This window comes from Zingiber officinale, chromosome 8A, assembly GCF_018446385.1.
Source record: "Zingiber officinale cultivar Zhangliang chromosome 8A, Zo_v1.1, whole genome shotgun sequence".
In the NCBI taxonomy this organism is placed as follows: domain Eukaryota; kingdom Viridiplantae; phylum Streptophyta; class Magnoliopsida; order Zingiberales; family Zingiberaceae; genus Zingiber; species Zingiber officinale.
In genome coordinates this window covers 79793183-79815611 of record NC_056000.1, presented here as the reverse complement: position 1 = coordinate 79815611, position 22429 = coordinate 79793183, and the positions used below count along the sequence as shown (strand labels likewise).

General features: G+C 36.3%; 2 protein-coding genes across 2 annotated transcripts; both read left to right on the top strand.

Moving 5' to 3' along the window:
- The first annotated feature begins 7563 nt into the window (after positions 1–7563).
- LOC122009683 (DNA (cytosine-5)-methyltransferase CMT3-like) lies at positions 7564–15138 on the top strand. The gene is made up of 21 exons (XM_042565944.1): positions 7564–8622; positions 8715–8743; positions 8837–8933; positions 9584–9691; positions 9771–9908; positions 10008–10107; positions 10189–10391; positions 10465–10530; positions 10637–10879; positions 10964–11022; positions 11091–11157; positions 11260–11589; positions 11668–11736; positions 12087–12173; positions 12263–12350; positions 13315–13436; positions 13536–13640; positions 13712–13755; positions 13833–13902; positions 13981–14084; positions 14803–15138. Exons 1-21 carry the CDS (start codon positions 7693–7695, stop codon positions 14972–14974), a joined length of 3231 nt encoding a protein of 1076 aa, XP_042421878.1. The 5' UTR covers positions 7564–7692; the 3' UTR covers positions 14975–15138.
- Positions 15139–15659: 521 nt separating this feature from the next.
- LOC122009682 (importin-11-like) lies at positions 15660–21414 on the top strand. Its single transcript, XM_042565943.1, has 5 exons — positions 15660–16019; positions 16106–16215; positions 18039–18111; positions 18274–18335; positions 18444–21414. Coding segments are annotated over exons 1-5 (387 nt in total). The 5' UTR covers positions 15660–15878; the 3' UTR covers positions 18445–21414.
- Positions 21415–22429: the final 1015 nt, after the last annotated feature.

Here is a 22429-nt window from a genome sequence, read left to right as displayed (position 1 = left end):
TTCTTGATAAATTATAAACAGTAGCTCACGACTAAGATGGAAAAGAACAAACCATTGAAATAGTCGTAGTGTAATTTGGTATTAGTTTATCTTAACTATAAAATTACACTAGTACACTCTGAGTGTATTGAGCAGGACCATTTAAGGTAAGTTCTTTTGGTACTGACTTAATAAAAGAACAAGACCTTAGTTATTATGGAAGAGTGTGTTCTTAATCCTAATATAATAACAAATACATATATTTAATATTTATTTCTTTAACTTATCAAAATGTGAGATTTAGCTCGATAAATCAATAGTCCCGATAAGTTGGGAAATGATATTACTTATAGTGTGTGTTGTTGATTATAAAAGAAAACTGTGTCCTAGTAATCTAGGTTGATAATGTCCCCCGAGAGGAGCTCATAAGAATTGTCATGTTAAACTCTGCAGGTGGACTTAGTCCGACATGACGATAAGGTTGAGTGGTACTACTCTTGGACTAACACATTAATTAAAATGAGTTGTCAGTAACTCAATTAATTAGTGGGCATTCGATATCTTAAACACAGGGAGACTAACACACTCATAATAAGAAGGAGCCAAAAATGTAATTTGGGATTGGTGCGGTAGTTCAATAATAATTTTTTAGTGAAATGAATTATTATTGATGAAATTAAGTTGGGTGTTTGGGGCGAACACGGGGAGTTTAATTTCATCGGAAGACCAAAACCAATTCCTCCTCTCGGTCCCTATCGTGACCTCTTATTTATAAAGTATTATACCCACCTTTATACCCATCCTAAGGTGGCCGGCCAAGCCTTGCTTGGAGCCCAAGCAAGGAGCTGGCCAAGTTAATCCTTGGATGAACCAAGTGGCGGCCGACCCTAGCTTGAGTCCAAGCTTAAGTGGTCGGTCACAATAAAATTAAAAGGATTTTATTTTTTAAAATTTTTCTTATGTGGATTCCATGGTTTTAAAAGATAGTTTAAAATTTAAATCTTTCCTTTTATAGCTTTCACAAAAGATTAAGAAAAGATTTGATATATTTCCTTATTTGTAGATTGAAAGGAAGATTTTAATTTTGATAAAACTTTCCTTTTTTGTAACCATGTTCATGATTTAAAAAGATAGTTTAAAATTAAATATTTCCTTTTATAAGTTTTTACAAAAGATTAAGAAAAGATTTGATATCTTTCCTTATTTGTAGATTGTAAGGAGATTTTAATTTTAAAAATAACTTTTCTTTTTGGAAATCATCCACATATTTTAATAGAGAACTTTTAATTTATATATTTCCTTTTATAACCAACCATGAAGGGATAAATTATTAGAGAATTTTTTTAAAAAATTTCAGGAAACAAATTAGGAAGTTTTAATTCTTGTTAAAACTTTCCTTGTTTAGGATTATGAGGTGGGCAACCACTTGATTTAAGAAAAGAAAATTGTTTTTAATTAATTAAAATTTTCTTTTCATGGCAGAGAAAATAAGGAATATTTTATTTAATTTTTCCTTATTTGCTAAGACCAAGAATTATAAAAGAGGGGTGGCTTCATGGCTAACAACTCTATTCTATTTTTCCTCCCTCTCTTCCTTAGTGGTGTGACCGACCCTTCTAAGTTTCCCTTCTCTTTTTCTTTCTTCTCCTTGGCTGAAACTCTTCATCCTTTGGAGCTTGGAAGGTGGCCGGATATTGCTTGGAGAAGAAGGAGAGAAAGGAGACTTTGTTTCTAGCATCCCTTGAACCTTGGTGGTGGTGGCCGAACCTCACATCTCTTGGAGTTTTTTATGGTGGTCGAAACTAGCTTGGAGAAGAAGGAGCTTGGGTGGTTCTCGTCTCGGTAGATCGTCGCCCACACGACGTCCGAGATAAGAAGAGGAATACGATAGAAGATCAAGAGGTCAGCAAATCGACACTGACACTCATGCGCTCTCACTTCGATCCCTATGTGTCGGTAATAAAGTAATTTTTTTTGTACTTAATTTATGCAAATGAAAAATGTAGTCTATTACACTTTTCTGATCTCTTTGTACTTGATCTCCTCTTTCTGAGGTAGCGGAAGAGGTTTGTTAGTGGATTACCCATTGATAGATTCGCGGGACCTGGGCCTTAGAGTAGGAGTCGTCGAAGGTTCCGAACCAAGTAAACCGCTTATGTTCATATTATTTTTTTTGTATATTCTGTTGGTGCAGTAAGCATCCGACGATCGAACCTCAGTTTTGATAATGGCAAAGGGATTCAAAGTTAAGGTTCCTTGTTATCTAACGTGGTTAAATAAGGTTTCAGGAAAGTCCTAACTCCGGTTAGGCAGGGGAAAATCCTAAGGGGCGGCAACCTTAGGTCCTAGGGGGCGGTAACCCTAGGTGGAGGAAAATCCTAAGGGGCGGCAACCTTAGGTCCTAGGAGGTGATAACCCTAGGTGGAGGAAAACCCTAAGGGGCGGCAACCTTAGGTCCTAGGGGGTGGTAACCCTAGGTGGAGAAAAACCCTAGGGGGCGGTAACCCTAGGTCCTAGGGGGTGGTAACCCTAGGCGGAAAGTCCAGTCAGTTTGGAGGACCGGACTGGCATCAGGTAAATCTCCTGAGTGGAGTAGGTGAGGACGCGTTCCCCGCAGAGGGAGCAGTAGGCGTCGGGTCGACCTAGGGTTTTCGGTTGGAAATCCGAAGTCAGACCCGGACAGTCCGGAGACTGTCATAACTTCATATTCATACTATTATTTTGTGTTAACTTTGTATTGCAGGTATTTTTGGATTAACATACTTGCAGGTACCAAAAACACAAAGAAGAACTCGGATAAACAGTGTCCGAGGCGCCTCCATGAGGCTTGGAGGCGCCTCAGGTTCAAAATCCTAAGCTGGCACGAGGAGCAGGCTTAAGGCGCCTTGGATGGATTGAAGGCGCCTTAGACAGCTTGGAGGCGCCTTGAAGGGTTTGAAGGCGCCTTCAGGTCGCGGCAGTCAAAGGGTTATCGCATCGAGCAGATCAAGATAAAATTCTTGTTTAAGACACCTTGGAGCTTGTTTAAGCCGCCTTGAACACTGTTTAAAAGCAGTGGTCGACCAGCAGCTCAGTACAACACTTTCTCAAGCAATCTTCTGCAACGTGCTGCGAATACGACCATCCCCAAGTGTTGCAAGAACACCCCGACGACCCGAAGCTTCAGATTTAATCTTTTGTTGTCGGTATATTTTTATTACTGCTTAAATTGTACTTAGATTGTAATAATCTTTACGAACTATAGTTGTTGCCCACCGAAAGCGGTCAGCGACCGCGGGCCTTCGAGTAGGAGCCGAGATAGACTCCGAACGAAGTAAATAGCTTGTCTTTCTGTGTGCTTGTTTTCTTTATTCCGTTGCGTTACTTCTCCGATAGTTTTTACGATTCCGATACGAACGAAATAGCCGCGAGCGCTATTCACCCCCCCTCTAGCGCGTCTCGATCCAACATATTCTCTTATTCCGCTGTATTCATACGTTGATTTGAAAACTGAAAAGAATGAGATTTTTAAAACCATGTGATTCACCCCCTCTCACGTGCGACTCAATCCAACATCTATGAAATCGTAACTACTACAACTGTGTAGTATGTTGGTGCATTTGACACCAATGATCAAATCTGAGTTTTGATGAATGACCAATAGATTAAAGTTAGATTTATTGTTGATCTAACCTTATTATTGAGTATGCAGGGTTGACTAACTTGATGGATCAAAAGAACTTGACACTAGGCAGGAAGTCCAGTTAGGATACGCGATTCATGATTGACGAAGTCCAAATGTAGATGGTAGGAGGATTTAAGTTAGAAAATAAATAAAACTTGACGAGTTAGGATGCACAATTCTGGTAGGAGGATGTTCGATGTGTGATTTTGGCAGAAGATCAGGATGTTTGATTCCCGATTAGCGAAGTCTGGATGTGCGATTCCAACAAGAAAACCTGGTGGGTTAGATTGGACTTTGAGAAGGTAACTCAACAGTCGATAAGTGAAAGTAAGTCACTGGAGAAGAATGACTAAGTGAGGACGTGTCTCGGTTGAGGGGACATTCGGTGTTGGTCCAATTTAGGTCCATTTCGAAAACTTAAATTGAGACATTGAATAGGTCCTGGTCTGGAGAACAGGATCTAAGTCATAAATTAATCATATTATTATTGTGCTAACTTTGTTTTACATGTTATTAATTATTGTGTTGGACTGACACATTTTGTAGGGCAAAAAGAGCAAAAATTACCTCGGGTGAACAATACCCGAGGCACCTTCCATGTAACGGAAGACGCCTTCAGTACTATTCATGGAAGGCGCCTTCGGTGCTATAGAATGCGCCTCCCAATAGATGAAATCAGACTTTGTCAACAATAAGGAGTGGGATGTTTGAGATCAATTTTTACACATTAAAGGTGCCTTCAGCCATATGGAAGGCGCCTTCCACACTCTATAAAAGTGTTACTCGACTAAGCATTTAACACCAACTCTTCTACGAGCTTCTATGCATCCGTTTGAAGTTTTGACTGCTCTGACTTCCTGCTATTGCTCTGCTACGATGTTGCTATGTCCGACTACTGTTGAGGAGCCACCCTACACCGAGCCTAAGCCGATCATCTTTGAAAGTGTTGGGTAGCAATGTTAAATATTGTACTTACTTTCTGAAAAAGGAAAAGTGTAGCGTGTTACACTTGTTCTAATTTTTATTGTACTCGATCCCCCTCTTCCGGCGGTTCTAGAAGTGGTATTTAGTAGATTACTCATCAATAGGTTTGCAGGACCTGTGTCTTGGAGTAGGAGTCGCCGAAGGCTCTAAACTAAGTAAAACTGACTGAGTTGTGTTTTCGTGTTTTTTTTTTGTGTGTTTAAATCTTTCACTGCATATACTTTGATTTCAAAACCAAAAAAGAAAGTTTTTTAAAAATCATGTGATTCACCCCTCTCTTACTTGCGTCTCGATCCAATATAGTAAACTTCCGAAAACCATAACTTCTAACTCGGATATTAGAATGACATGATCATTTTTTTTTAATTATAGACCTCTAACGATCTTCGATTCAAAAAAATATCGTCTAATTCTGATATCTGAGTCAAAAGTTATAATGTTTAAAAGTTTGTTACATAATTATGGCAGCCACACATGTTGTAGCAGCTACACAGTTGTAGAAGCTATAGTTTCGTAGTTACTATAATTGTGTAGCAACTATAAAATCGTAGCTGCTACAACTTGAAAAATAATTATAGTTGTAGATGTTACATTAATTTAATCATTCATTTCATTCAACTTCTTGAAGTTATTTATGTTCAAAGGAACTTATTACTCTCACTGTAGCATGCACACTAGTGAAACCATTCAAGAGTTACCATACCTCAAGGCTCCGTTTGATATGCATGATAGGATAGAATTGAGTTGATTAGGATAGGATTAAAGGTAGGATAAATAATCCCTCTTGAAGCCAAGGTATTATGAATCCTACCCCTAATCACTCACAATCCTGCCTCTAATCAACTCTACCAAACGCTTGATTAAAATCTTTTTGAAAATATAATCCTATCCTATCATACATACCAAACAGAGTCTAAGTGAGTAAAATTTAAAAAAATTTAGAAAGTAACTAAAGAAGAAAATTCATACTTGACTTCTCCAGATATCCACAAGAGTTATGAGTGGAATAAGATTTAAGTATTTAGTAATCTCAGACGGTGCAGTCCTGAATTGTCTGACGTTCAAATGAACAATGTCTATACTATAAACTACACTACAATCTCCTAACATATGATTATATCACATAAGTTGATAAGTATACACAAAATCCCATCCTATTGCGCATGGAATGCGGCATTCATATCACTTGTGAACAATAGGAGGTAATGGATGATCCCCGCAAAAGAAAAACTTATACATTAAAAATGAATAATTAGCAATGCAACACATTATAAATTAAGAAATATATATTGTTGAACTGAAATTAAACATACTTGAATAAAATGATTTCCATTCATATATGCAATATAATAGTACACTTTGGAGGCTCAACCATGGGAGTCCTCATAGGCATAAATGTGAGATAACCCATTTTTGGCAATGTAAGAGTGATGATGCTTCATCAAAACAATTCAACTTGTGCCTTACTACTCTAACACCATCTTCATTGAATATACCTTTACATAATATTTCGAAATGTATGATCTTCTCAAGAAGGTTTCATTGCACCCTCGGCCATACATCATCACTAAAACCAAGTAAGCCAACAATGGAATAAAAACTACAATGACCATCCGTCGTTACATCTTTAGTGCCAACAATATAGCCCCCAGGGCGTAGCGTAGATTGGTGGGCGCATGATATCTCTGGCGTAATAGTCAGGAGTCGATTCTTAGGAACTGACGACCTGAGGTTTACCCTGCCATGCGCCTATGATCTGTGTACTTGCATGAACTTCCCTCCATATCCGTGGGGCCGACACTAGGGGAGCCGCTAAGATAGCGGATCTACCTTTTTTTAGTACCAATAATATATTCATGGAGATGAAATGATAGTTGATCAATATTTTGTTATGTTTGGTTTCTAATAGCCGAAGGTTACTCAAATTGTTTGGCTTGGTAAGATACTTATATTGTTCATAAGAATTGAATCTTCATGATCCATTATTGATTTATTACTATAATTTTTATATTTTGGGATATTAGATTATATAGAGAAAAAGTGAGGGTGAGGAAATAGGAAAAGGGGAGGAAAATATTTTATAAATGTTATAAAAAGAATATTTTAAATGTTTCATCTAAGAGTATCTTTAATACTCTGTTTAGTTTAGAGAGCGGAAAATAAAACTAAGGAAAGATTTATGTAGTGAGAAAATTTTCATCATTTATTTCATTAAAATTTTCAGATGGAAGAGAAACATAATTCATCTACGGATGGTTTTAGAGCCAAAATCGATCACCTCAAAATTGGAGGGAAAGCAACGAATGAAAAAAATAACGCATGCACCCCTTTGCATTCTCAAAATTACATCATATACAAAAAATTAATGACGTATGTATCATTTTTAACTTACAAAATTACACCATGTAAAAAAAAAATTGACGCATATATATTTTTTTATTTATAAAATTATATCGTATGTATCCATCTTCCTCAATGAAGATAAATAAGAATACAAAGGAAGGGATTTCTTTACCCTTTATCTTCTCTTCCTCCGAGAATAATTTTCCAGCATCGATTTTTTTCTTTTCTTTATCCGCGCTTGAGAGTAAACATAGCATAATAGAAAAAAAAAATTAGGGTGTGGACAGCTCCACCAAAAAAAAAAATTGTTTAAACTTATTTCTTTAATTATTTTAAAGATATCGTAAAATATTTTTTAATGAAAGTATATAATTATTTTTAATGGCATATTGTTAATGTAGTTAGTATGGTAATTAGTGAGAAATAAATCACACTCCTATGTTTAGTCAGCGCTCAACGGTCAACTCTTCCTACGATGCGCACTGCTAAAATTTAAATCTACCGCCCAAATTCGTTCGGACCCCAAAATTTTCTTTCAAACCACTTATCTCATTTTCCACGATTCCGGTTCCCGCTCTTTTCACAGCCCCACATTTTCACCTCCGATTCAGATTTTAAGTATCTCCCACGCGGCGACGCCGCTGCGAAACCCTAGACAATCCCCTCCTCCAACCATCTTTCTGCATTCTTCCACGCTGTTCTCTACCTCCCAGCTTCCTGAAATGACTGCGGCGTCGGTGGAGAAGCGAGATCGGCGGGTTAGGCGGGCGGCCGAGGCCAGCGGTGCTCGTGCTACTCCCCCCAGCACCCGAAGCAAGATGCGCGCGACTGATGCTGGCATCGACGGTGCCACGGCTGCAGATGGAAGTGAGAATAGCGCCAGGGAAAGAGCGGCGGTGGTCGGAGCGGCGAACGAGGTAGCGCCGTCGGCTCCAACCACCAGAGGAAAAAAGCGCGCGACGAATGCGGAGGAGGGGAGAGCAATTCCTGTAAGTCCGATCCCTCTTCCGTCGTTCACGCAGTTGTCGGCCTCACACCTTCCCGAAATGGCCACGGCGTCGGCGGAGAAGCGCACGCGACGGACGAAGCTGGACGCCGAGGCTAACGGTGCCCGCGCCACACCGCCCACCACTAGGGGAAAGAAGCGTGCCTCTGAGGCTGGCAAAGATAGTGCCATAGCTGCAGATGTAAGCACAAATAGGGTGATGGAGGCATCGGTGGTGGTCGGAGGGGCAAACCAGGTAGAGCCGACGGATCCAACCACCAAAAGAAAAAAGAGGGTGGCAAATGCGAACGGATGTAGCGCCAGGGGCCTGGATGGAGTCAAGAATCGAGTCATGGAGATCGTTGGCGAGGCTAGTGAGGTAGCATCGACTGATCCAACACTGGATCAGTCAATTAAGAAGAAGGATATCTGCATCGGTGATGAAGGATATGATGTTGCTAGCGATCAAACATCTGAAGAAGCTGAAAATCAGGAGGCGGAAGAGAAAGAGCTGAAGGAAGTGGTGAGCATCAAACTATCACCGAAGAAGAGGGCTGGCTATAACAAAACGTCAAAGGAAAATGTTGTGCTCGCCTGCCACTTTATAGGCGAGCCTATTCCCGCGGCCGAAGCCAAACAGCGTTGGCCAGAGAGATACCAGAGGAAAGTAAGACATGTATTTAAAATCATTTGCAGTTTAATGTCTTTTTGATAGTTGTCACCTGATTATATTTATGCTTTTTCTTTGTGTGGTTAAAGAGGATCTATGTTTCTGGAAGTGCCAAAAGGTGAGAGCTCAATTTCAAAAGTATTTTTTGTTATTTCTCTGGTTTTCTCTCATTATCTATGATATATGAATGATATATCTTCTCTAATTTTAGTGTGGATGATGAACCAATATTGCTGGCAAGGCAGCATTATTTGAAGGCCATAGTGGATGGAGTTACTTACAACCTTTATGATGATGCATATGTGAAAGTGAGCTTTGTGATATTTATTCTTAACATTTTGTTTGACATAGCTGTTCTGAACTAAATATTGAATAAACTTAACTCTGGCTGCAGCATTTTTCAATATTCTACCTCATTATACACATGCTTGTTTTCTTAGTTCTAATACAAAAGTTCATTTTTTAAGTTTGACATTATATTATGAAAATTGGGAAAAGATAATACAATACTATGACATTCTTTCTTTTTCTCATGCTTATTTATCTTTTTTTCTCAAAATTGGAAAAAGAAAAATGTAATAATATTGCATTGTTTCTTTCTCTCATAGTTGTTTTATCTTTTTCTAAGTTGTTTTATCAATGTTTCATTTAACATATTCTTTATCTTTCTCATGATTATCATATTTTTGGAATGAAAAAGGAAACATCTTTAGTATTTATTAATATTTACAATACTTTGTATACCTCATTTTAATCTCATTTGGAAAGTTATGTTGATAAGTTTAGTTGTATGGCACTTTTTGCTATTGGTTGACATGAAAAATTATTAATTTAATTCTCACATTTCTCTCATGCTTTGTTCTTTTGTATGACATGAAAGTTGATTATTTTTTATATAGTTAACATTGATGTGGAAACTATCTTTTGCCTTATAAATTATCATGGTTGATAATTTCAGGCAGGTGAAGGAGAGGCTGACTATATTGGTCATATAGTTGAATTTTTTCAAGCAACTGATAATCAACTATACTTTACTGCTCAATGGTTTTTCAGAGCAGAAGATACTGTAAGTAACATTAGATTTCTAACATTAACTTTTCTTGGAAATTGAATTCCTTGATGTATATTTTATTACTAAATTCTAGGTTATCAAGGAACATGCTCATTGTCATGGAGTCAAAGTGGTGCATGATTCAAGAAGAGTTTTCTTATCAAAAGAGACAAATGACAATGTGTTGGACTGCATTGTCTCAAAGATACAAATTAAACGAGTGACTCCAAATGTTGGTTTAAATATCTTGATATTTTTCTTAACATTATCTAGATGATTGTTCTAAATTAGTTTTTGAGATGTCTAACTTGATTATGTCCTCCTATGACAGATTGATTTGGAAGCTAAGGAGAAAAACATTCCTCCATGTGATCTTTATTATGATATGTCATATTCTTTGGCATATTCTACATTTGAAAATCTGTCCAATGGTAGTATTATTATTTTCTGAGATTTTGGTAATTGGTATTGTCTATCACTTACTCTGATTCTTTTTTTTTTCTTGATTCCAGAACATGCTGGGACTGATAGTGGTTCTTCATCCACTGTTTCTTCAGAAGATCCTACTAATGCCACAAATCAGAAAACACCAGATTCTGAGGCTACATTTGGTCAAAAGAATGTCATCACTTTGCTTGATCTCTATTCAGGCTGTGGGGCAATGTCTACTGGTTTATGTCTGGGTGCCAGTTTGTCTGACATGAATCTCCAAACTGTAAGTTAATCCTGCAGACCTCATTGAATGTGCTAACTATATATACTTGACTTTATATATATTGGTTTTGTAGTGTTGGGCGGTTGATTTCAATCAATATGCATGTGAAAGCTTAAAGCTCAATCATCCAGAGACTCAGGTAGTGCTAACTGAATCATTTATTTTAACTTTCAAAACATTTAAGAGTTACTTGCTTTGTTTTTTGCAATACGGTTAGTGTTTGCTACGGTAGACTTGTTTTCTAGGTGAGAAATGAGAAAGCCAATGATTTTTTGGCTCTTTTGAATGAATGGGTGAAATTATGCACCAAGTACTGTGTACTTAGTGACCAAAGTTTCGATGAAGAAGAAAGTGATTTTAATGGTTTAGATGATAAAGAACATGAAGATTCAAAGCCTCCAAATGGTGAAGAATTTGAGGTTGAAAATTTACTTGATATTTGCTATGGTGATCCAAATAACATTGGAAAAGTTGGATTGATGTTTAAGGTACATGACTGAAGCAAGTGATCCAAGATTTTCCATCCTTACAGCATCAAAAAAAGCATTGAGTAACTTTTCTCCATCTTGTAGGTTCGTTGGAAAGGATATAATCCTAGCTATGATACATGGGAGCCAATTGATGGCTTAAGGTACTTAATGCACGAATACTGTTTCTAATATTTTATAGCTGATTTGTAACTTAAATATGCTCTACCAGCAATTGTGAAGAGAAAATTATGGAGTTTGTGAAGAGTGGATACAAGAAGAATATTTTACCATTACCTGTATGGTTTTTTCTTTCATTCTTTTAACTTTTCCTTTCTAGTTGGTAAATTTAAAATGTGATTCTTTTACATGTTCTAATTGTTTATTTGCTCTTACTACAGGGCCAAGTGGATGTGATTTGTGGTGGTCCACCATGTCAAGGAATAAGTGGATTTAATCGATTCAGAAATATAAATGCCCCATTAGAAGATCCAAAGAATCAACAAATGCTTGTTTTTATGGACATTGTTAATTTCTTGAAACCAAAATATGTCCTTATGGAGAATGTGGTTGACATTCTCAAGTTTGCTAATGGTTTTTTGGGAAGATATGCATTGAGCAGGCTAGTTGCCATGAACTATCAGGCAAGGCTTGGTATGATGGTTGCTGGATGCTACGGTTTGCCTCAATTTCGAATGCGAGCATTCCTTTGGGGTGCTCGCCCAACTGAGGTTGCACTTTTTTCCATGTGCAATATCATAAATTTCTTGAGTTTTTTGTTTAGTGTGTTCTAACATTCTTTGTTGCAGATTTTGCCTCAATTTCCATTACCTACTCATGATGTGGTGGTTCGTGGGGGTACACCTAATGAGTTTGAGGTACAGATTATGTATTCCATTCTCAATAGCCTTTTATATCCATTAGTTTTTATGAATATCAGTTAGTAACATTATGGTCGTGTATTCCCAAATAAAGTTTGTAATTTTATTAGTTAAACTAGACTTGATTAATAGTTACTGATTTTAACAAATTTGCTATTTGCTATATTCAACATTCTATTCTAACTTGGCATATGATCTTGGTTTGAATATGCATATTATTTGACAGTTATATTTGACTAAAATGAAATCAATTAGGACTTGAACCTGACTTATGCTAGTCTGATGGTAACTAAAGCTTAATCTTTGTGTCTTGCTGTATTTCCTACTAATGTCTTGCTCATTTATAGCAAAACATTGTTGCATATAATGAAGATCAACATCCTCAACTCGAGAAGAAACTACTCTTAGAGGATGCAATATCTGACCTCCCTGTGGTATTTATATTCTCATTTGATTTAATCAATTTTACACAATTCATGGATTATTGAAGTTATTAATATGTACTATTCCTACTTTGAATTAGATCAATAATTATGAAGATAGAGATGAAATGCCCTATGGTAGACCTCCAATCACAGAGTTCCAGAAGTTCATTCGTCTTTCAAGGATTGGTATGTTGCATTATATATATATATATATATATATATGATATCTTGCACTTCCTTAGGTGAGTGACTGTGGGCGACCTCCGATGTGAGTGATCTAATGTGGTGTTGTGACAAATCTCATCTCTTTTATCTCTCATATGCATGCAATAAAATAAAATTCTTTGTTTTATCTTCTTTAATTGCATGCAACAACCACTTTGGCCCACCAGCATCACAGCTTAAATACACTAGCTATCACTGCGGTGGTAGCATTTTAAAATAAACATCACAGCTTAAATACATCAATTACTACTATGGTGTTGTTTTTTAAAAAATGGAACCACTTTGGTGCTTGAAACTAGCAACACAGCTTAAATATTGGTGTATTTAGATTGTGGTGCTAGTTTTTAAAAATCAATATTATAGTGGTTGTTGAATACAATCAAAGGAAAGAAGAGAATTTTATTTTCTTGCAAGTAGATGAGAGAGGAAAAAGATGAGATTTGCCACAACATTGCCCACGTCAGATGTCCTCTACAGTTGCTCACTTAAGGGTGTGCAGGATATTATTTCTCTCTCTATATATTTTGTTTTGGCTATTATAAAATTTCTACCATGTAAATTTTTGAACAAGTAATTGATTGCTAGTGCCATAAATTGATAAATTGAAACAACACAACTTTCTTTTGTAGATCTCACTCTAACTGATTTAAAGGCAAAGATAGTTAATTGGGAAATACGATAATTCTACGAAATCCTACTAAATTAGAACATGCCAAATTTTTTCATACTCTAGAATAAACTATTTTCAACTTTCTATTTCTTAAAAAGCTTATTCGTGTAAAGAGAAGATTTTCCCATAATAAATTTTAAAATCCTGTAGGAATGTTCCTAGTTTGCATCACAAGCAACATTTCTACAGTGTCCTATTGTTTTTAGGATTTTCTGTTGACCGTGCTTTCATAATAGTTTTCTGTTTGATGTGCAGAAGCTTTAGCTTCTGGGTCTATTGTGGAGAGGCCTATTGCAAAATATCCACTTTTTGATCACAGGCCTTTGCAATTAAATGAGGATGATTATCAGCGAGTTTGTGCAATACCAAAGAAAAAGGTTTGCTTGGTCCCCCCACTCTTAGTTCTTGCTTTTCGATTCTGTGAGGGAATATTGTTCTGAATTCAGACTCAATTCAAAATTTGGTTGTCTTTGTAGGGTGCAAACTTCAGGGATTTGCCAGGAGTTAGAGTTGGTAATGATAATATAGTTGAGTGGGATCCAGAAGTCGAGAGAGTTTACTTGCCATCTGGGAAACCACTGGTACTTAATGAGGCATTGATTGCTAGCTATAGGTGTAATCTCAGCTCATCTGAAACAATTCTTTGCTGCAGGTTCCTGATTATGCAATGTCCTTTATCAAAGGAAAATCCCCGAAGTACACTACAACATCATTTTTTCTTATCTTGTACCATATCTGCTACAATATTTAGTTTATATTAATTTTTTTTATAGGCCTTTTGGACGGCTGTGGTGGGATGAAACGGTTCCCACTGTTGTAACAAGAGCTGAGCCTCACAACCAGGTACAACATTAAATTGATGAACTACAAGACATAAGGTTTTTTAGTTGTTAATCATTGTAATGATTTGTATGTTGATAGGTAATTTTGCACCCAGAGCAAGATAGAGTACTCTCAATTCGTGAGAATGCCAGGCTACAAGGCTTCCCAGATTACTATCAACTCCGAGGGTCTATAAAAGAAAGGTAGAACCAACTCCTATTATAGTTTTCTTTCTTATGTTGATGTGTCACTAACATAGTTTGCTGTGGTACTTCATAAAATGAGCATTTTTAGTAAAATTATTTTGTTGATATTACTTAGTTTTTTTAAATTAATTTCAACTTTTTGACTTTTTGTTTTTTTTTTTCATTCAAGACAGGCAGTTTTAAAATTACTCTTTTTTGATAATATCCTATTATTTTATACCTTTTCAGGGTAAATTTGGACTGAATTAAAAGAGAGATATTTCTCACCTTTTTAATTCCTCTACTGAAGTAGACATGGAAACTATTGTTTTCTTTTTCTTCCTTTCCTCTATTTTGACTCAATTGAAGACCATAAAATAAAAATATTTATTTTAACTTATATATATATATATATATATATATATATATATATATATATATATATATATATATATATATATATATAATTGCACCTTTCAACGTTTATATTTTCATACTGGTTTTCATAAGATTTTTAGATACTAAGATATTGCTTGCTCATTGCTCTTATTTGTGCTTTAATGTTGTAGTAGTGCTTGGTGGTTGGTAAAGAGGGTATAAAATGAGAAGTAGATATTAAAACTCAACTTCTTGGTTCTACTTACCTAATTTAGAATTCTTAAATACAACACTATCATCAGCCAATTGCCCGATCCTTTTAAGTTGAACTCGTAACTCAGTTTGATTCTTGTTTCAGATACATTCAAGTGGGCAATGCTGTTGCTGTTCCAGTTGCTAGAGCATTAGGTTACGCACTGGGTCAAGCATATCAGGGTCATCGCAATAGTGAGCCTCTCCTCATACTTCCTCGTCATTTTCCTGTCCTGGATCCTGCATCTGCAACAATTGAAGCCGAAGAGAGTGGTTGATTGATTTGAGGCATTTGGCACGATCATATCAATCCTGTTTTTTTCATGGCATAATTTTGTGGCCATTCTATTATTATTTGTTATTTATGGTCCTGAATTGAAGGAACATTAAACTCACTGATTGTTGTATTATTGTTATTATCCATTTCGTCGTTTGCTTGCAAGTGCATCTTACAATGACATGATGTTCTGGTGATAGTATATAATTTCCCAAATTAAGATTTATTGCCTTCAATATTTTTTATATAATTTAATTATAAAATATTATTATATCAAAATACATTTTACTAATTAAAATTGATTAAATTTCATTTTAATACCATCAAAAATTACAATATCGCAAAGTGATTTTAACTAAATTAGAATATCAAATGAATAAAGATTATTTTAATATAATGATAATTTTTTTTATTAAATTAGAGTAATTTTATATTATATAGTGTTAAAATAAAAGTATTTTAGAATGTAAAAAATCGGATAGAGTGCTCTTATATATATATATATATCATAAGAGACTTTAAAGATTACATGGACATATTTGAAAAAAATTATATCGGCATGCCAAACAATATAATACAGAAAATTTGATGCTGATTTGTAAAACAATTCCGGACGGAAAATATAAGACAAAAAAAAGGAAGGACTTCAATTAAATATCGCAGTGATGATTAAAAAGGGAAATTAAAAAAGAACGACTTTTCTATCTGCCTCTTCTCTCCTTTTATCGGTTCGTCTTCGCCTCTCGCCTCTCGCCTCTCGCCAGGGAAAACCCGTCCGCGTCCTTCTCTCGACTCAGGCTGTCCGCTTCCTTTGCATTGACATCCACCGATCTCCACCGAAATCAACCTCAATCGATTGCCATATCCAGGTTCCGTGCAAGGATCACTCGGCTTCCGGCGAGGAAATGTCGCTCTCGGCAGCCGACCTCCACACTGTGTACTCGTTCCTCTCCAACGCCTTGAGCATTGACGAGTCCACCCGCAAGCAAGCGGAATCCGCCCTAGCTCAGTGCGAGAACCGCCCCGGATTCTGCACCTGTCTTCTCGTAATTTTAAGCCGCCTTGGATCGCAACCTTAGGATCTCTATATTTCTTGAACATATCGTTTGACTGCGGGAAACGGTTGACGCAGGAGATCATTGCCGCGAGGGATTCAGGTTGCCGGGATGATGCTCTTCTTCTTGCCTCTGTGTATTTTAAGAACAGCATCAGTCGCTACTGGAGACACCGCCGTGATACCTCGTGAGAAGTTCAACTCACTCGTTCTTGTTTTTTTTTTCCTTTTACTGTTTTTTTTTTGTTCTAAGAATTCATATTTGACTTGTCACTAAGAATGATTCAGGTTGTTAGATAGTTCATTGCCTATGTGGACTAAATTTAACGGGCAAGTGAGAAGTTAGTTATTAGGATGACATTTGGAGAAATAGTTCTAACTGAAACGCTATTTGGACACATATGGATGAGTTTACACTAGATAGGGAGTCTACTTGCATTATCTAGATGCACTTGGCGTTACTATCTTATCCCACGGGTGTCTTTATCTTGGCCTGCATATCTCATTTTCGAAGCATTATAATTGACGGGACTGATGTACCAGTTTTGTTTATTAAGGTCCTCGAAGCATTCTTTATATGTTTGTTGATATCATAGAAGAAATTGTCTTGTCCACATACTTAGTGTAACCATTGGAAGTTCCGCTGGACCTGCTTGTTGTAAATTCAAACCATTCATAATCATGCTGAAATCAGTTTGGTCCCAAGTATGAAAAATCAAACAAAAACACTTTGAAGTGAGAACAAATATAATGCAAATGCACACTATACATTGAAACCCTAAGGAAGTAAAAAATTCCACAAGAAAGGAGAGAAGATTTCACTTCATGCATCACGATGAAAAAGAAAGGCAACAACCAATCTAACAGAGGATGATGATGAATAGCCATCCTAGATTAGTGATACACTGTACACTAACCTATCTACTTTTGTGTGTTTCTGTTGGTTATGTTTTTGGACCATAAAACTACGGGCAGCGATGCGTATCTATAGATAACATACAAACAGTGCCACCATAAACTCTAAACCACACATGATAAAAATGAAACTTAAGTGTTCACTATCTAAGTTATAGCAATTAAGTGGGCTGGGCTGTTGTCCCACTTGTTGTCCCTAGTCATTAGCTGATCTTGGCGATGCTCGATCTCCTAGTTTTGCTCCATCTCTTAGATTGTTGATCTTCTTGAACTTATCAACATAGATTTGCTGGTCATGAAACTAACTTGTATGAGCTGCTGTTCCAGCAGTTATGCCCAGAATCATATGCATCCTACCTATATCCTTCACTTTTGAATATACCTTCAGCATTGTTTAGAGAGAGTGATTTTCAACCATACATTGTGAGATCAATTGCTTTCACTGATAGAATTGTGTGTGGCTTATTGATTGTCTTCCATACCCTTTGGCATTCAATGATGAGAGGGCAGGTTCTTCATGTGAAGCTGGAGCTATTTATCTTAAATATGTCATCATAACTTTGGCTTGTGGGTGGACTCCATTTCCTGAAGGTTCTTTCAATAACTGGAACTGGGCCATGTGACAAGTGGGCTACATCCTTTCATGTATATCTTATCTGAGATTAGAAGCCAAATAAACTGAATCAAGCGTGTTCCATCAGTCATTTCCTAGTTAATGTGAGGATTCAGAACAACAAGACTGGAAAAACTCTTCTTTTTAATATTTGTGCTATGTGACGTGAATTCGGTTGACTGTTTATTGTATTTTGACTATCTTTTCTTCAACTGATTACTTTTAACAGATTGGTTTGCCAAAATTTTCCATTCAATGGAACTTCCATTCTTAAATATCCAAAAAATCATATGGAAGCTTAGATTTATTTATGTAGTTTGTAATATTTAAACAAATATCCCAAAAATTCTGTCGTGCCTTGCAATCTGAAGAGGCCCTTTGTCTCTTCCACTAGTGCCTTTATGTTTTTAAATTCTGCAACATAATATTTGCCTTATCAACCTTCATTTCTTTGTCGTCTATGTCTGAAAATGCCTTTTCCAGTGGCATTAGAAATGGTGAGAAGAATCACATCCGAACAAAGTTGCTCTTACACTTGCGAGAAGAAAATACCCAGGTGATGTTTGGCTAGGTTTTGTTTTATGCACTTTATTTGGGATGAAAGGCTTGACTTTACATTATACTTGCACAACATAGATCTGAATTATCTGGTCTTAAATTTCCAGTTTGAATCTGTGCTAATTCTGCTACGTTGTTGGTGTCATTGGTCATTGGTCAGATAGCAATTCAGCTGGCTGTTCTTGTTGCAAAAATTGCACGCATTGATTACCCCAAAGAATAGTATTGCTTTATTTTTTTTGTGCCCGACTATACTTGCACTTTAAATTCATTATCTATTGAAATGTTCTTCTTGAAATTCTTACTTGATTACTATTTCTCGCACTGTAGGTGAGCTAGAAAAGCTTGGAGCAGAGAAACATTCACTTGACTGTTTGAGTTGTGATTAGGTAGAATTTTGAAAAGAACACATTGGGTATTACTATATAATTACATAAATCTATGTGAAGGGAATTAAATCTTTCTATTACTATTCTTTCAACAAAATGTACATATTTGATTCTAACCCACAATATTGCTGTTGACCTTCAAATGTCAGATCCCTTTTCCTGTTGTCCTCTTAACCTCTTATGGGACATTCTGGTTCATTGGAAATGCAGGTGATATTTTCTTATTGCGCACTGATTAATGGATGGGGAAATCAAATTTCATAAAGATTCTAATTGGTGGTAGTTGGTGGCAGTAAAGCATTATCCTCACTTATATACAATATTATTAACATTTTGCTTCATGATATAAAAAAATTCCTCTTTCACCTTTTTAAATGCTGCACTACATTTATTAGCATTGCTGAAGTTAAAAATCTGTAATAAAATGAATTTGCTAGTAATTTTCTCTATCACACTAGTTCAGAATTGATCCATCTAGTTTTTGACATGTTAAGATATCATTCTAGTAGGATTAGCAAGTCCAGTTATTTCCTTCTTGATTTGCATAATGTAAATGGTGCTGTTTATCTTGCTCTATCAGATATTGATAAATGGCCATGTGGTTTTTCTTCTTCTCCATAAATCACTTAGCCAAAATGTTTGAGAATAACTAAGAATCTTGCATATACCTATTATCATACTGAACTTCCTTTAACTCCTAATATTATGGATGGAGCGCTAATTTATAACAAATTGTGTTTGTTTAGAAGTTCAAATGATCTGAAACTCCAAGCACACATTGTTATGCATATTCTGGTAGCATAATATTGTGAACTAGGCAATGACTTACAGTTACAAATAGAGTTGATGCAAACGCTTTCAAGATTCAGATTTTTATAGCTTCAATATTTATTAATTAAAGATAGGTTGCTAGTCACAAGGCCTTAACTTCTCAAAAGCTGCTTACATAGACTTAAACATCCCAAATCTAATTAGAGACCTGAAGAAAGTGAGTCCAGCAACTAATTAGAACAGAGTAGGGATAAAAAGGTGAGATAACATTACAATTAAACCAGAAATCATTCACCCCCTATGCAACCTAAAGCATTGATTTGGTTTGCTTCTACATCACATAGTTTCTATGCAAGCATGTTGTCTCATATTAACTCTTGATTCTAGTTGGATTTTCCATTTCTGCATGAGCCACACATGCACTGATTTGGTTGTGCATGATATTCAATGAATTTACTTCAACTACTTGTTTCCCATTTGTATTTGTCTTCAATGTACAAATTATCATATCATCTCTGGTATATTATCTTAGTTTAGAATCATATATATTTCAATGATATTTGCCTAATTGCTTTTAGGCCAGAGCTCTTTTCAATTTTAGGTCAACGACTCCAATCACCTGATACCCTAACTTCACATAGAGTCTTCATGGTTTTGTTTCGCACTTTAAAAGAACTCTCGATAAAACTTCTCAACTCAGACCAGAAGACATTTCATGAGCCATGCTTCTCTCATATTATTTTTGAAACGAGTATATATTTTCTATGTTGGATGTGATACATTCTTCAGTGAAAATCTTATAAGCGTTTTTCTTGATATGTTGGTTTTGCCTGGTGTCAATATGTTGTACAGCTGTTAATTTTGTCTTCAATAAGTATGTACACGTTTTTTTAGTAGTGGAAGATAAATATGCAATTGGCAGTGTTCATGGTTTGTACTTCTGTAATTTTCCAATAACTAAGCTAAAATCTCTATCTTGAGGCAAGCATTCGAAATTCCAACTACTTCTGTACTATGCAGTTGGGCTAGCATTGACTAAAATTTTGATTCAATGTTCTGACTCATATGCATACTTTTTGATATTCTCTTGTGTTCATTTCATGTTTATTTCATATTTCATGAGTTGCATTTATTTTTGAACTTAATTGCAATTTATCTCATATTTACAGTATTTGATGTTAATATTTTAATGTGGTCTTTGTAGGCATCAAAGGATTATGGACCCAAGTCAAATTAGACCAAATTGAGCTCAAATATTGGTAAATGAGGAGATCGAGCTTTGGAGCAATATGGACCATCCATCCAAGATCTGAAAAGATATGTTCCATCCAAGCTCAAGAGAGAGTAGATCATCACCACAAATTAAGCTATGAAGCTTTTGATCTAGATCTGAATTGATCCAGCCAAGATCCGAAGCATTATGGACCGTCTGTTCAGATCTGAGATCATATTCCAAATTGAGGCTACAATGATCTTCTCACGGGTTCTGCTTGATCTTCTCCTCACGCGGACGCTACCCGACGTCGCCACTATCTCCTCCACCATTGCCTCACCACCAAGTCCAATGGCCGACTACACCATCTCCACCTTCACCATCATCGGTCGGGCTCCACCTCATCCTTATCTCATCTCACAGAAGAAGGCAATCAAAGGAGTTTGACCAATGCCGCCCATCAAAATCTCCAGCCATTTTCCTCCTCGGGCTAGAAGTGGGAGATACGGATCCATCTCCTCTTCACGGTAGAAGAGGAGAAGCATCATTGCCTCCACACCAAAACCAGCCGTTGTCACCCTTCTCTGTCTAGCACCCACGCCTTCGCCGGAGTTCCTCTCCTCTTCGGGTTAGAAGAGGGGAGTCTTCAACCATCTCCATCACACCCTCTCTCACGGACACCATTTTCACGCATAAAACAGCTCTGACCATCTTCTCCATATCTTGCCAGCCATAGCAGCCCCTTCCCCTCTTCGGGTTAGAAGAGGAGAAGCCCCTTCGTTGCGATCCACAACTCCGTCCATCCAGTGATCCCTTCGTCCTTCATTAGATATGTTGTTGGTTTGATGTAGTTGGATGTTTTCATTGATTTTTGTATGCTTATAATCAAATTCTATCTCCCATGTTTAAGTTGCTTGCATTTGACTCATTTTGATTTATGCTTGTTAGTGTTTATGCTGAATTCGAAATTCGGGTATTGTGTTTCTACATCCCTATGCACAACGGAAGTTTAAAATTTATTTTATGATTTAACAATTAAATTAAAGGAGTATTCATATGGATTTTTCAAAAATAAATATGAGCATGATCTTTAATCTAAGTATGCATTACAATCTAACCATTCAAGTAAGATCCTTGAAATATAATAAAGATAAACTATTACGTGAATAATTCCTCTAATATTAATTTAGTCCTTTTATTTAGACATGCAAAACTACCTAAATTAAATATACTATATTATTTAAGCATAATCTAAATAAAACTATTAACACATGCATTAATATATAAATGAATCAAAACATAAGCGAAAACATACCTTCCAAACAACCTTTGTTTGGGGATGACTCCAACTATTTCAAGTTTAGCGAAATAACTTTTTTTTGTTTGTCTTAAAACTTGTGCTTGCTCCGTCTAATCCGGTCCACGATCGGAGTCCCCTTTCTAATAGTTGATCATACTAGAGATCAAGTGTCGTTTTTCATCGAAATGGTTATAACGACACAAGAAGATGAGACTCTTTCGATGGAAGATAAGGAAGAAGAATACTATTCTTTCGAGGGGAGGGGCTGCCAAATTCTTCAAGAAAAGGAGTAGACTTCCAAAAATTCCAAGGGAGAAGAGGAATAGATTGTCCACATAATTTTCTCTAAGGAGGGCTACTTATAACTCTCTAATGGAAAGATCAAGAAGTTGTCTTCTCAACTTCTCCAAAGGAAGATCAAGAGGTTGTCTTCTCAACTTCTCTAAAGGAAATAAAGAGAGGTGGCTACCATAAACTCAAAGGGAAGTCCAAGAGTTAGTGGTGGATAACGTGGAAAAGGAAAAATATTTTTTCTTTCTCTTCTCTTAATACATTGAATCTAGCCCTTTTCTTTCTTCCATCTGGGCTCATTGGATATTAGAACTTTTCTAAAATCCAATAATGTGAGTCCTTCATAATCATA